The sequence below is a fragment of the Puma concolor genome, chromosome B2, assembly GCF_028749965.1.
Source record: "Puma concolor isolate L17-30 chromosome B2, mPumCon1.1.hap2, whole genome shotgun sequence".
NCBI classification, from domain to species: domain Eukaryota; kingdom Metazoa; phylum Chordata; class Mammalia; order Carnivora; family Felidae; genus Puma; species Puma concolor.
The window spans coordinates 31737942-31753014 of record NC_141671.1 but is presented as its reverse complement, the minus strand read 5'-3'; the positions used below and the strand labels follow the sequence as shown (position 1 = coordinate 31753014).

Sequence of the window (15073 nt, the reverse complement as noted above, 5' to 3'; positions counted from 1 at the left end):
TGCATTCCCACCAGCAGTGCAAGAAGGTTCCCCTTTCTCCACATCCTCACCAACTTCTTATTTCTTGTCTTTTTGATTTTAGCCATTCTGACAGGGGTCAAGTAATATCTCATTGTGGTTTTGATTTGCATTTCCCTGATGATGAGTGAGGTCGAGCATCTTTTCATGTGTCTATTGGTGATCTGTATGTCTTCTTTGGAAAAATATCTATTAGGTCCTCTTCCCCTCCCCCATTTTTTTAATGTTTGTTTACATTTGAGAGAGAAAGAGACAGAGCGTGAGCAGGGAGGGGCAGAGACAGGGAGACACAGAATCCGAAGCAGGCTCCAGGCTCTGAGCTGTCAGCACAGAGCCTGATGTGTGGCTTGAACCCACGAACTATGAGATCATGACCTGAGCTGAAGTTGGACGCTTAACCCACTGAGCCACTCAGGCACTCCACCTTTGGACTTGGAAGTAATGAGAGGCACTACACAGATTCTGGAAACCATGCTCATAGTCAAAGCTTCTTGAAATTCACCCAGCATCTGAAAATTCTCTTCCTCATTCATATCTTTATTCTGGTAGAAGTTCTCTTCTTTCCAACTGGAGTTGACAGGAAGAACCAGATCCTTCTTCTTAATTCCTGAATTAACACAGCACTGGTATTTCACGAATAACAGATATTTACTAAGGTTGGTAAGATAAGTGTGCTTCCACCACCCCACAATAGGAGGTATATACAGTAGAATATTAGACTGCTTTCCTCTTGAACATCAATCAGCCATTCATTTCTCCAGAAATTTTTGGATGGCCAATGCTTCTGGTCAGAGTGCACATTTCCCAAAATAGAACTGGTGACCTACTCATAGCCTCTGGGTTCATCTGCACAACTCAAGTTGGATAAAATATACACCATTTAATTCTGCAGAGTCATTCAGCCCTCATCTCCTTCATATCCAAGCAGAATAAAGACTGTATGAAATAATTTTCATTACCAAAAGAAGCATTACTTCTAACAGTTAAATGCAGCCTACCCTAAACCAGCTCAGTCAACTATTATCTTCTGTTGCCTGAGCATAAGGCATGAACTGACTGTTCTCATAGCCATACCCCAGGAGACTGCATCCAGAGCAAGAGTGCAAGACACCAGGTCATCCAGGACTGACCTCAGAGGCTTTTGTCTCAAGGAATGTGAAGCTCCAGAAAGAGCCACCATAAGGAGTCTGGGACAGTGTTGGGGTCCTATGGTCACATAGCCTCAGGGCCATAGGGGAGTAATGGAGAGTCGGCCCCTGGGAGAGCACCATCAACAGCAGAGCCTGAGCTGAACCCATTCCCTGAGAGGCTTACAGGCTCCTCCAAAGAAGAAGGAGGATTGTTAAGGGGCACAGAGGTCTCTGTAGGTACACCCACCACAGAGCAGATGGTCAGGGACACATCCCCTGACTGAATCATGAAGTATGGAAACAGAGTCCCAGTGGAGGAAGTTAGAGGGAAGGAGAAAAGGTGAGATCCATCAGTCATGTCATAGAAGGAGACATCCCCTTCTTTGAGGTCTAAGAAAACACCCACCCTGTGGGGAACTTCATCACGGATTTCCTGAAGCTCAGGGAGGAGAAAGGCACAGAATTTACCTTCGTCCCACCTCAGAACCCAGAACCCCACTTCTGGCCACTCTCTGTACCAGCATTTCCTCTCCACATCTCCCCTACAGACCCCCAGACCCCACTCGCTTCTGTTTCCATTCCTGATCTCCACCTCCCAGTAACAGCGCCCTGATGTGATGGCCTCCTGGCCCAAGATGCTACAGGGTCCTCCTGGGTCCTCAGTTGTGTCCTCCAAGGTCACACTAGTCTGTCCACCAGAGACAGCAAGGTGCGGATGTGCAGACGCTGGATCCAGAGTGACAGACACTGCAGAGAGAGTTGCCAATCATGCAAGACCTTCCCCTTCCCCATAACAAGGGCACACAACCACCACCACCACCCTCAGACACCTAGTTGCATATGGGAAGGGCTAAGCCTCCTGAGATGAGAGTCTTGTGACTCAAGTACACAGCTCTCCAAGCAGGAGAAGTAAGCATAAGACTGATCTTAGGGTTAGATGGGTCACAGGGAACTTGAGGACTAGTCTGGACTCATGGACTTAAGAATATATATTTGGAATCCAATATCAGCCACATCCACTAAGCTCAGCTATGTGACTTTCACTGCCCCATCCCACTGCACAACCATTGATGGTGCCAGCATTTGTACCAACACAGCAAGCTAAAGGAGACATGAGAGGCCATGGGGCAGCAGTAGGAGTACCCAGAAAGAATGTGAAGTAACTCACAGGCCTGGAACTTCTCCTTCCGCCAGTCTACAAGAGAAGCATATTTCACAAATGTAACAACAAATCAGAGATTTGAGCAGACTGTACATATCAGTGTTGATATCTTTTGGAAAAATCGTTTGGAAACATTCAACTGAAGTATTTATTTCTTTTACACACACACACGCACACACACACACACACACACACACACACACACACCACACAGCCATCATGCTACAGCCTTCCCATGAAAGCCAAGCTATAAAACTTAACCACTGAGAGGCTGGATAACAACCTGAAAAGAAAGCTCTAGACCCAGATTTCACCATCATATTATGCTTTCTCAAGAATCCTTAGCCACACATCTATCCTGAAAGCTAGGTTTTCTTGAGAAGAATTGGGGAGATAAAAAATTCTGAGGCCTCCATTTATTTCTAAAGAATTGATTAAACTGAACTTGGAGGTTAAATCTAATCCATGGTAGAGACCATACAACCTGGCAGAGCTGAACTTGGAAGACAACTACAAGCCCTGGGAGAGGAGAATTCAGGACACAGCATCAGAGAAATTGTCCCTAGTCAGAAGGCAATGGAGAGGTTTCAAGGAAGGGAGAGACAGAAGTTCAAGCAGGAAAGACATACATCCAGTGAAAGGACAGACACTATGAACTTGTTTCCCCTTTTCGTGGGTTATTGGGAGGAAAAATATCCCTATATGTAAGGGGAAATCAAAAATATCGGGTCTAGTCATCTGTTTCCCCCCTTAATTGCTCAGAGAGATCGAAATCACCAGGAGAAACCCCACTTGGTAGGTACCCAAATATGGTCATGTCCTAGGCCCCCTTATTCATGACACTGAAAAATTATTTTTCAATTTTTAAATATGATGCTTTCAGACATTAGTTCACCTCACGCTATGAGCCAATCAATATGCAAATATTTATTCTACTGTGATGGTATCTGTCCTTACAAAATAAAAAGGTATACAAGGTATACATTAAAACACATGCACTTCAATCCATCAGAGAAGGGGGAATGCTAAAAGAAGACTATTTGATCCTTATTTTTAATAACTAAATCCCAAGAATCAGTGAGACTCTCTAAGGGGGTTTCCTCACACATCTAGCCCCAGGTCTCCTGCATCTCTGGCTCCCCCTTCTCTGCTCTCATAGTCCATGTCCATGATCATGAACAAAACAGCTGGGACAAACACCCGTGCGTGCACACACACACATACACACCTCACACAGGTTCAAAGGACCCAGATTCTTAACTCACACCGGTGCTAAGTGGTGTTCTGGATAACCTTTCACTGCTTTAGGATCCCCCTCACCACACTCTTGCCCCAACTGCTACTGGAAGGTTGAGATGGTCTCATGATCAGAAGCAAACTCAGTCAGAAAAGTACTTCAAAACTGCTCAAAATACTGTAAGTCTTTTCAGAAATCTCTCAAAGAGGTATCAGGGAGTTTATTACTTCTTGTGCACCCAAAAACTGTGCACACCCTCTGTGTACTTTACACTCAAACCACCATGATTATGATTTGTGGTCTCTCTTCCACCACTCTGAGCTACCCAAAATCTCTCCAAGAGGAATCACAGGATTTCTACTCCCTTCTCATCTCCTCTCTTCCTCACTGCTTTTCTTTCCCTGATTTGTTCCCAATTTTTCTGATAAACAATTTTCACTCCTCTAACTTTCTCCTATCGTATCTTCACACATTGCCCTGATAAATCAAACCAGTAACAAGCCCATCAGGTAAACATGCAATTCTCCTAAAGGAGAGATAATGGTTGTGAACAATTATAAGTTACAGTTTTTTCAAAAAAAAATTTTTTTAACGTCTTCCTCTGTTACACAAACATACACATAAGATTTTGTATATAATTGCAGGTAGCTCTCCGACCCACCACCAGGAGTCCATAAATATCCTGGAAGCTCTGGATCTCAGATTCAGAACAGGCAATTTAAAGCAATTACTTTCACAGCAAGCAGGGAAGTTTAGAGGAAGAAACCCAACTTGGACAAGGAGCACGAGGAAACAAATGATGACCACCATTCCAGGGGACCAAGACAAAAACAGGAAAATCAAAAGTAGATCCGCAAGATGTAGGAATTTCAGGGTAAAATGGATTCAGAACCAAGGATCCCCTTAGGAATACCTGAATCATAAGCAAGCAAGAATGATATCTGAAATCTTCTAGAGACAGCAATTTCTGGTCTACAAAGCCATTACTGTGTTCCAACTGTCCTTATAAATGAGCACTCTTTTGTCACTGCACCAGCAAAAGCATCAGTTGAACAAGGTGTGTTCAGATGAAGTTGCTAATCCTAATAGTGACCTACAGTAGAAGACATGTCAGAATAGAGGCAGATCTGTGTTTCCCAGAAGAGTCCCTGAAGTCTTCACAAGGAAATGACAAACATGACAAGGAGAACAGGGACACCTGTCCTGGTATGGGGTCCACTGACAGAGAAGGGGGAAGAGTTGAGGCTGAAGGGGTAAGGGCACAGAAAACTGAATTACTCACCTGCATACAACTGCGCCTTCCTCCAGCCTGAAAAGGGACATACTCTAGTGAAATATGAGCCAGAACAAGTATGCTTAGCATTGATCTACTGGCCTTGCCTCCTCTCTGTACTACAGGTGACACTCCCAACAGAGTAGGGAGGCTGGAGAGGAGATATCCTCCTGCGATGTGCAGACAACAGGGTATTGGGGGAAATTCCCTGGATCACAGGTCAGAAAGCCTGAATTGCAGGCTGAGTTCCACCCCAGCCTGCTGCAGCTGTGTGACCTTTTGCAAAGCCATTTAGTATCCTGTGCCTTAAAAACCTCAAATATTCTTATTCTATCTCCATTCAGTTCTGCTTCTATGAAAATATTTTAGGGAATAAAATATAAATTACTCCATAATTATAAACAGAAATCATTATTACATCCAATGTTTTCCAGCAAAGAGATATTTGGGAAAGAACACAAAAGGGGACATGAATTAAGGACAGGGACGTTAGGTAAGATGTGGGGTAAAAGGGGCCAAACTTTCTCAGAAAACACATCACTGTTCTGGAGCACTGACAGCTGACCCCACCGCATTCCCACCCATAGTCTGCCCAGTCCTCTACCCATCACTTTGTGACCAGCACCTCCAGGAACTGGAGAGAAAAGACTCTCCCTGAATGGTGTTATATGGAGGGGACACACTCCTAAACTTAATGACCCCATTTATTTACATAGCTTCTTTACCAAAATCTCAGAGCATCCAGTTTGAATGAGAACTAGTTGCATTGAAGGCTAAAAAGTTGGCAAGATGGTGGGAAATCGGCACTGGAATAAACCCAAGATGCGTGACAGACTCCAGGGACCACCATCACCCCAGGTTCCCAAGCACAGGGTGGGAAACAGCACCCCAGATAGGGAAAGTCCATGGAGCTGGGTCCTGCCCCCCACCAGCTTCCACTTCTGACCCAGGGAAGGGTCCGTATGTCTGTGCCTGAAACAAGGAGAAGGGACACCTTAGCTTAGGTAGGACAGGAGACCCAAAGACAACTGGAGAGTCACTCACCACCCAGGTAAATGGATTTCCTCCTGCCTGAAAGACAACACAGGAAACTGGTGAGCTAATAACCAGAGTGTCTCCTACACAGGGGACTCAGGAACTTCTGGGGAAAGAACAGAATTTACCGAGATCTTCTTGGAGTTCATCTGAAAGAGAACGAAAAATAAGTCTGAACTCCCATCCTTAAGAAAGGAAAGACTGCACCTAAAGAACTCATAAAAGGACTTCTCTGTATCCTACAAGATCTAACTCCAGACCCCCCTCCACAGCTCCAGCTGTCCTCTCTGGACCTGCTCAGCCACCTGTTTCCAGCCAAGCCCCTTGCTGTCAGCTTGTCCTCTGCACCACCTTCCACACTTGCCTGCCTTGGCTCCTGAGCTGCCTTACCTCTGGCCTTCAACGCCTCCTCCTTTGTCCGCCGGGCCTCCTCCTTGTCCCTGTGCAGTCTCTCCCATTCCTGCATCTCCTGCCTCTTTACAGTATATTCTGTCTTGATGTAATAGGCAGCCCCAAGGAGTGAGAGCATCAGCACCACGAGGCTCACTATGAAAGCTGGCTTCCAGGGAGAGGCCTGGGGGAAGAAGGGCTCTGCGGCCAGCCAGGGACCCCATCAGCGGCACAGACCAGGGCAGCCCAGCCCAAACTCACAGAAACCCTAGGCCACTCCCTCTGGCCCTGCTGGGAATGGGAAGTAGTGCTGACCTGGGATGAAAATGGCCATCGCCTTCTTCTGGTCCAGGACGGGGTTGAGGACTGAGCAGGTCATGTTCCCTGAAGAGCTGTCCCTCACCACCAGAGCAGACTCCACGCTGAACAGCCCTTCAGTGTCTTGGGCATGGGTCTCAGAGAATGTCAGGAACTTTTCCCCATTAGCAGCTCTCCACTGTATCTGGGGCTTTGGGAACCATCCCGAGGCCGTGCACACCACTCGGACCCCGTCCTCCTCTGGCCCTGTGATGTGCACTTGAGGGACAGAGCCCACACCTGTGAGAGAGAAGCTGGAGAGCACAAGGAGGCCTTCCAGAATCCAGGGATGCCAGCAGAGCCTTCCTCTGCACAACTCTGGTGTAGCATTGCATTCCAGGGCTCCCTGGGGAGTGGTCCCTGCAAGGATTAGAGCAGGGGTCCTGCCACAGGGAACAGAAGGAAGGAGCATGGGGACCTGCAGAGGGCAGGGCTCTTCTCCCATCCATAAAGCTGGGAAGTCCATCACCCAGAGTAACACAAAGGAATTTCGTCCCAAGTTCTATCCTTCTCTGCTCTTCTCACCTCACACACTCTCCAGGGCATCCGCTAGCACACTCAGTACCCTGTGGTAAATCATTTCCATCCTTGACAACCCTACCTACTTCCTGAGTTCCCCCTGCTAATATCCACATGTTAGCTCTGCCAGGATTCCTCACAGATGCTTCAAACTCAAACCCTGAACTTATTCATATTTGGCTTCTCTGTGATAGGCTGATGATGAAAATATTCCCAATCCTTAAGCCTGTTTCACATCCAGCTCACCTTCTGCCACATATTTTTAATGCCTTCACACTCTGCTTCCGGGTTCCATCATGGGACTTATCTGGGCCACTGAGAGTTCAGGGAATGTGACTCCAGCAGAGTTGGAAAGTACTTGTGCCATTGCCTTGCCCTCTGCCACAGGACGGACATGCTTGGGCTAGAGCAGTCCTTCCAGCCAAAGCTGTCCTAGATCAGCCAACAGCCCAATGAACTTCACCCGTGTGAGTAAACCCAGTCAAGGTCGACTGTCAGGACAAAATATATTAAAAGGCAGAGGCTTCTTGTCCCTGTTGAAAGTAAGGTCCCTTCCCATCCTTTTCTTATGCCATTTACTTGAGGAAATTTGTGATTGTGGGGGCTTTCTCTCCTCTTTGAAATGTATATACGTCCTTTTCGAAAACTACATAGGCCTTTTGTCAGGGTTGTGATCCAGGAATGTGTTTCTCAAGACCTTGGGAGCCCTCTTTCTGAACTGTTAACACCAAGGTGGACAGCACCCCTCTCTCCCAGTTACTGGGGGAGTGTAGGAGCCTAACCTCATTGGGGACCAGGGCCCAAGTGCAAAACCACTTCCTGTCATAAAGATGGGAGAAGTTGTAAAAACACACTATTTTAACTTTTATTTGTCTGGAAAACTCTTCATCTTTCCTTCCATTCTGAATGACAGCCTTGCTGCAGGTTTTTTCCTTTCAGTACTCTGAATGTATCATGCCACTCCCTCCTGGCCTGACAAGTTTCTGTTGAAATCTCTACTGAGTAACAGGAGGAAGTGTTGAACCACTATATTGCACTATATTGAGCCACTATATAAAACTACATGTTAACTACACTGGAATTTAAAAGCTTTTTTTTAACTTTTAAGATTGGAGAATTTGTTTTCCTTGGGATAAAGCCAATCAGCTAACATAGATGGTCACCCCAATTACCAAGTACATTTAGAGTGCACTGCCCATGACAAATGATACTGTCAAGTCCATTTACTTGAGGGCTAGTAAGTGTCTATCCAGAGAACATGTATGTAACAAGTTGCGTCTGCGTGGCTATGTAAAAAGGTGAGATTTCTTCTGTCTTTGAAACCCCTTGGTAGATTCTCTGGGATGCACATCACTTACTGGTTAATGCTAATGCCATAATAAAAATGTTTTCTCTCCCTACTACCTTTGTGAAGAGGATTTCTGGATTCGGAGACATTGTCTTTAATTATATTTCCCCTACACTTAAGATGTATGAGTAAGCACCATTAAGATTTGTCAAACACAGCTCAGGTGAGCTGAACTCCCCTAATACTCAACAGTAAATAAATGGTTGTTACTATGCGCAGCTGAGATTTCTGTCTATGTTGCACAGCATTATGACAGCAATCAACAACTAACACAAAATAGCAATACTTCTAAATACTACTACTAAACAACAAGTTGCCAAAAAACACGCAAACAAACAACAATTAAAACAAAAACAAAACAAACCTTGGGAGTCTCCAGTCCCTTCTCTCCAACCCCCAAACTCTTTGTGTCCCCAAATCCACCCACTCAGTTGGGTCTACTTTCCAAACATCTCTGACACTGGAAACCCTTCTCTTCTCCCACTCCACTGCTCTGACATCAATTCAGGGAACCATCCTCCCCACCCTGTAACTACATGTCTTTCTCCAGTCTTGCTCACCTTCTATGTACCCTCTCTCACAGCTGTCAAAGAAAACCTCCTCCTAAAAACACCTCCCTTCACTGCTCTGTTTAAAATTTCCTCAGCTCTTCTTCCCAACTCCGTAATACACCACACAAAGCCTTCTATGGTCTGGCATCGCCCCTAACCTCAAAACCCCTCACCACTTCTTCCCAAGTTCTCCCACCCGGGCCACTCCAGCCCCAGGACTATTTGGTTAACTGTTGAACTGCTCATAACCACAATCACCATGCTCTCTGTGCCCTTCATCAACCACCAGGGCTCTTTGGAACACTTTCTGGATTCACTCAAGTACCTGCACAAGCATGTACTCCTCATGCACTGTTCAAGATCAATCCCTTCTCTCTGTCCTTGGACCAGGATTGTCACTTCTCACCAACCTCCCATCCACCTGTCTCACCAACCACATGGCTTCCTTGTCTGCCCAGACACACCAGCCACACTCCAACCTTGGTTGTTTCACACGAGTATTCCTCTGCTTGGAACTCTCACCCCCAGATACCCACTTAGCTAAGTCTCTACTCACCACCAGCTAACATCCTCTATAACCCATCTGTCTGTCTAGTTACTGTCTTTAACATAAACTCTGCAGGACAGAGATCTCTATTTGGTTCACTGATGTATTCAGGTGCCCAGGGGGGACCTGGCACTTAGTAGGGATTCTATATATCTTAAAAGGGTATAAAGAATTAAGTGGCTTGGGAATGCAAGCTGGTGCAGCCACTCTGGAAAACACTATGAAGGTTCCTCAAAAAAACTACAAATAGAACTACCCTATGACCCAGCAATTGAACTACTGGGCATTTATCCAAGGGATACAGGTGTGCTGTTTCGAAGGGACACATACACCCCCATGTTTATAGCAGCACTATCAACAATAGCCAAAGTATGGAAAGAGCCCAACTGTCCATCAATGGATGAATGGAGAAAGAAGAGGTGGTATATATATACAATGGAGTTACTCGGCAATCAAAAAGAATGAAATCTTGCCGTTTGCAACTACATGGATGGAACTAGAGGGTATTATGCTAAATGAAATTAGTTAGTCAGAGAAAGACAAAAATCCTATAACTTCACTCATATGAGGATTTTAAGAGACAAAACAGATGAACATAAAGGAAGGGAAACAAAAATAATATAAAAACAGGAAGGGGGACAAAACAGAAGAGACTCATAAATATGAGAACAAACTGAGGGTTACCCTAGGGGTTGAGGGAGGGGGATGGGCTAAATGGGTAAGGGGCACTAAAGAATCTACTCCTGAAATCATTGTTGTACTATATGCCAACTAATTTGGATGTAAATTTTAAAAAATTAAAAAATAAATAAATAAATAAAGTTCAGGCGTGGGAAAAAAAAGATACTGGTATATTGTTAGGACAGACAACTTAATGCAAAAATGGGGGCAAGGGGTGTTGAGTAACAGAAATTAGCCAGTCCTTAGAGGAAAAATTTTAAAAGAATGTACTCATGAACTTGCATGCATTGATGACAGAGTTGTAAATCAAAAGAAATATTTCTGATTTACTTTTCATCAATTTAACAAAAATGTGACTTTATACTCGAGTCGCAATACTTTCTTTTAGGGAAGACAACTTAAAAATAAACTGACGATTGGTGCACCTGGGTGGCTTAGTCAGTTGAGCGTCCAACTTCAGCTCACATCATGATCTCACAGCTGGTGACTTCAGGCCCTGCGTCGAGCTCTGTGCTGACAGCTCAGAGCCTGGAGCCTGCTCCAGATTCTGTGTCTCCCTCTCTCTCTGCCCCAACCCACTCACATTCTGTCTCTGTCTCCCTCAAAAATAAATAAACATTTAAAAAAGAAATAAACTGATGATGTTTCTAACAACAACAACAAAAAGAATTAAGTGAGTGATGGGCATTGAGGAGGTCAACTGTTGGGATGAGCACTGGGTGTTGTATGGAAACCAATTAGACAATAAATTATATAATAAATAAATAAATGAACATTAAAAAATAAAAAAAAAGAATTATAAGGATTCCTATTGAACTAATCAACAAGTGAAAATCGCTCCTTTCCTCATCTCTAAAATGAGAGGACTGATTTACTTAGCCCCTGAGGTCGTTCCCAACTCCAATATTCATGACACTAAATATAGATCAACCTCTCACCTGCCACCTTCAGCTCCAAACTGGCCTCTTCATAGAAACTTCCCTTTCTGAACAAGCAGGTATACAGCCCATTGTCGGAAGCCTGGACCTTGTGGATACGCACAGTGGCCTCCCCCTGGCTGAGGAAGTCCTTCACCAGCGAGGTCCGCCCTGTGTACTGAGCCAGCTGCTCTTCTTTCTGTTCCTGCTGGTTTTCATAGATGAACACTACTTCTGAGAACTTGGAGCGGAACCACCGCAGCTCCATGTTTTCCACATCCATGGCTGGGGACACACGACAGGGCAGCGTGACGTTCCCACCCAGCACTGCCACAATGGGGCCCGGGGGGCCAATCACCACAAACTCCTCTGTGGACACAGACACAGGAGTGAGAAAGTGGAGAGACACAGGTAGGGAGGCATGGAACACATACTGTGAGGTGGGGGGCCCAGGCAGGCAGGGGTGAGTAGCAGGTGGGAGGCTCTGACCTGACAGACTGAGCTGTGACCACTCTGAATTGGGACAAGATCATCTTACCACACCTTTGAAACCCAGAAGTGATATCAAAGAGACTCCCTCAGCAGCCTGTGTTCCTGGTTTCGAGCCCTCCATGAAGGACCCTCTAACTCACAAGGGTTACAAGCATTAACTCACAAGCATTACAATCACCAGCTTCCTGGAAGCTGGTGATTGTAATCAGCTTGTAAAACACTGACAGCTGGGGTCCACCCCCAGAGCTCTGGCTCAGTTCATCTGGGGTGGATCCAACGATGCACATTTCTAAGGGGTTCCCAGGGATGCTGAGACTGATGTTCCAGGGACCATACTCTGAGATCACAGCTCCAGCTTGGCTCCTCTTAGAACAGGACTGAAAACTGGTTGAAGTTTATTATTTCTGCCCATGTGTTTCTCCTCTGCTGAATTACATGTGCATTAAAAACTAGAGCCCACAGTTATTTCCATTAAAACCTGCCCTCAATCCATCACACAAGCACCCAAATCACCACCACCTTTCACAGGCCTTGGTTTTCTGAGACCTGGTGGACATGTCACGGCATGACACTTCTGCAGAAAGAACCCTGTTGGATCACCGAAGAGTGACTTCTCATCTCCTGAGCTACTCAACTTTGGCTGAGTCACTCTGTCTCACCTGAGGAATGACATGACTAGTGTCCCTGGGACTATCCTCTTCCCGGCCCCATTTGTGTGACCCTTTTAACCTGCAAGTAAAACCATGTCCCCTCTCTATCCAAGCCCTCCAATGCCTTTCTGGTTCCCGAAGTGACCTGCAAGCCCAATAAGGATGATCCCTCAGTGCTCTCTGACATCCAACTCTTGTTTCTCTTTCTTGCTCACTCTGTTCCACCCAACACATGCCTCCTCTGCTTCTTCAACACCCAGGCACACTGTCTGCTTTGCTCTGGCTGCTCCCCACTCTGGAAACCCTCTTTCCTTGGCGATCTGGACAGGATGGTACTCCACATGTTCATTCCCATCTCACTGCCTACACCGACCACCTTATGGAGCACTGCTGCCCGCCCACACACCCTCCTGCACCGCTGACTGCCCACCCTGCTCTACTTCCTTCTCCCATACTGTCCACTCCTCTAACAGACATAGATTCCATGGAGTTGAGGTAGTTAGTACTCGCTGTCTCCTGCCAGAATGTAAGCTCTGTGGAGACAGGGACTCTGGTTTGTACATAGATCAGCACCTTACACAAACTTCGTATCCTGTAAATATTTATGGAATGTAATGAATTAATAACCGAATAACTACTGAGATACCAATAGAGCCAGCAAACAAAAAATAAAAGAAATTTATTTTCACACTTTTCATAGTGAAATTCACATTTTTTTTTACTTTGTAAGACATAAACTCCTCACTGGACAACTGTCTTGGTCCCCTTCCCTTATTTTATGGTCCTGGGACTCTTCCTTTTTTTTTTTTTAATGTATTTATTTACATTCAAATTAGTTAACATACAGTGTAGTATTGGTTTCAAGAGTAGGACCCAGTGATTCATCACTTGCATATGACACCCAGTGCTCATCCCGACAAGTGCCCTCCTTAATGCCCATCACACATTTAGCCCATCCCCTACCCACCTCTCCTCTAGCAGTCCTCAGTTTGTTCTCTGTATTTAAGAGTCTCTAATGGTTTGCCTCCCTCTCTGTATTTATCTTACTTTTCCTTCCTCTCTGCTGTTTTGTTTCTTAAATTCTACAGATGAGTGAAATCATATGGTATTTGTGTCTCTCTGACTCATCTCGCTTAGCATAACACCCTCAAGTTCCATCCACATTGTTGCAAATGGCAAGATTTCATTCTTTTTGCTCACCGAGTAGTATTCCATGTACATCTATACTGTTTCTTATTTATCTATTAATCAGTCAATGGACATTTGGGCTCTTTCCAATACTTTGGCTATTGTTGATAGTGCTGTTATAAACATTGGGGTGTGTGTGCCCCTTTTAATCAGTACATTGGTTTCCTTTGGATAAATACTTAGTAGTGCAATTGCTGAGTTGTAGGGTGGTTTTATTGTTAATGTTTGAGGAACCTCCATACTGTCTTCTAGAGTGGCTGCACCATGTTGCATTTGGTTCTGGGACTCTTCTTAAATATTTAATTATACCTAGTGGTTGGGGGACCACCAGAACTTTCCGACAGCCAGGGCCTCCACCAATAACCATCTGTCCTGATGGAGACACAGCAGGGCTCCCAGAGGCTCTCGCCCACCCAAGGGAGATGCAGGAAGGGGGATGGGGACACACTTACCTGCAGACCCCCCAGCAGGCAACTGGAAGAAGAAAAGCAGGGAGGTGAGCCTGGAGAGCAAAGAGCCTCTGCGGCAATCTTCCATTTCCTCAGGGCTGGGGAGAGACACGGCAGGAGGCAGGAGAACACCTACAGAGATGAGGAGAGCCAGCCCACAGCTCTGGGCCTCAGAACAGACAGAAGGGCTCAAGGCTGATAATCCCCAGAACAAAAAGAGTTTTTGCTACTAGTCATTATGCTGATGGGGCTGGGGGCCCCAGGACAAAGGCTGCTCAGGACAAAGGACCTGGCCTTACTCCCAACAGAGGGCTCCATCAATTCCCCATGAAAAGTTGATCCTCATCCTCTATATCTCTGAGGAGTTTCTGCCCCAGGACAAAGGAATCCAGGAGGGGGCTGCCTGGGTAGCTTAGTCGGTTAAATATCTGACCCTTAATTCCAGCTCAGGTCTTGATCTCAAGTCATGAGTTCAAGCCCCACGTTGGCACAGCGTGCGAAGCCTATTTAAAAAAAAAAAATAAGAGGATCCCAGGAGAGAGAGAGCACAGAAACGATAAAATTTGTCCTGGTCAGACAAAAAAGGGCTTCAAACCACCTACTGCTGGGTGGAGTGGTGTCCGGCAGGAAATAGTACTGAGAAGAACAAATGCTGGAGGTGACTGCTGACTTCTCCAGATTCAGCCACTCTCTAGGCAACCACCTTAGGCTAGTTTCTTGACCTTTTCTGCCCCAGCTTCCTCAATGTCAAATGGGGATAGTAACGGGATCTCACCCCAAGATACAAGGGTGTAGTGCTACACAAATGTCAGTAAGTGAATGAAGTGCAGGCATCACTGTATTTGTCCTGGGTCTTCTCAGAGCCTCATTATTACCCAGCACCACCACCCTCACCACAAGCTCAGCCACTTCCTCAAAGCCAGCTGCTCCCACCTTTCCTTTTATTGGCCAAAAGCATCTTCAGAACCAACTTACCTGCTTAGAAAGCTGAGACTTCTGGAATGTCTCTAACTCAGTAGTGTGAGATCTCAGCAGACCCCAAATCTGCTCTCAGAGATTGCACTTGCAGTTAGCTGCTCTGAGCCCCAAAACCTGCTTCCAATTCCAACGTTGGGTGCCATAGGGTCTT

At 45.7% G+C, this 15073-nt stretch overlaps 1 protein-coding gene across 1 annotated transcript; it reads right to left on the bottom strand.

Annotated features, from left to right (window-relative positions):
* Positions 1-717: 717 nt before the first annotated feature.
* LOC147580861 (butyrophilin-like protein 1) lies at positions 718-14040 on the bottom strand. Its single transcript, XM_086706508.1, has 9 exons — positions 13948-14040; positions 11187-11534; positions 6561-6842; positions 6246-6446; positions 5984-6004; positions 5865-5891; positions 4830-4856; positions 2317-2343; positions 718-1895 (listed from the first exon to the last, which is right to left on the bottom strand). The coding sequence occupies exons 1-9, from the start codon at positions 14030-14032 to the stop codon at positions 1231-1233; spliced, it is 1683 nt and encodes a 560-aa protein (XP_086562634.1). The 5' UTR covers positions 14033-14040; the 3' UTR covers positions 718-1230.
* Between the last annotated feature and the right edge of the window lie 1033 nt (positions 14041-15073).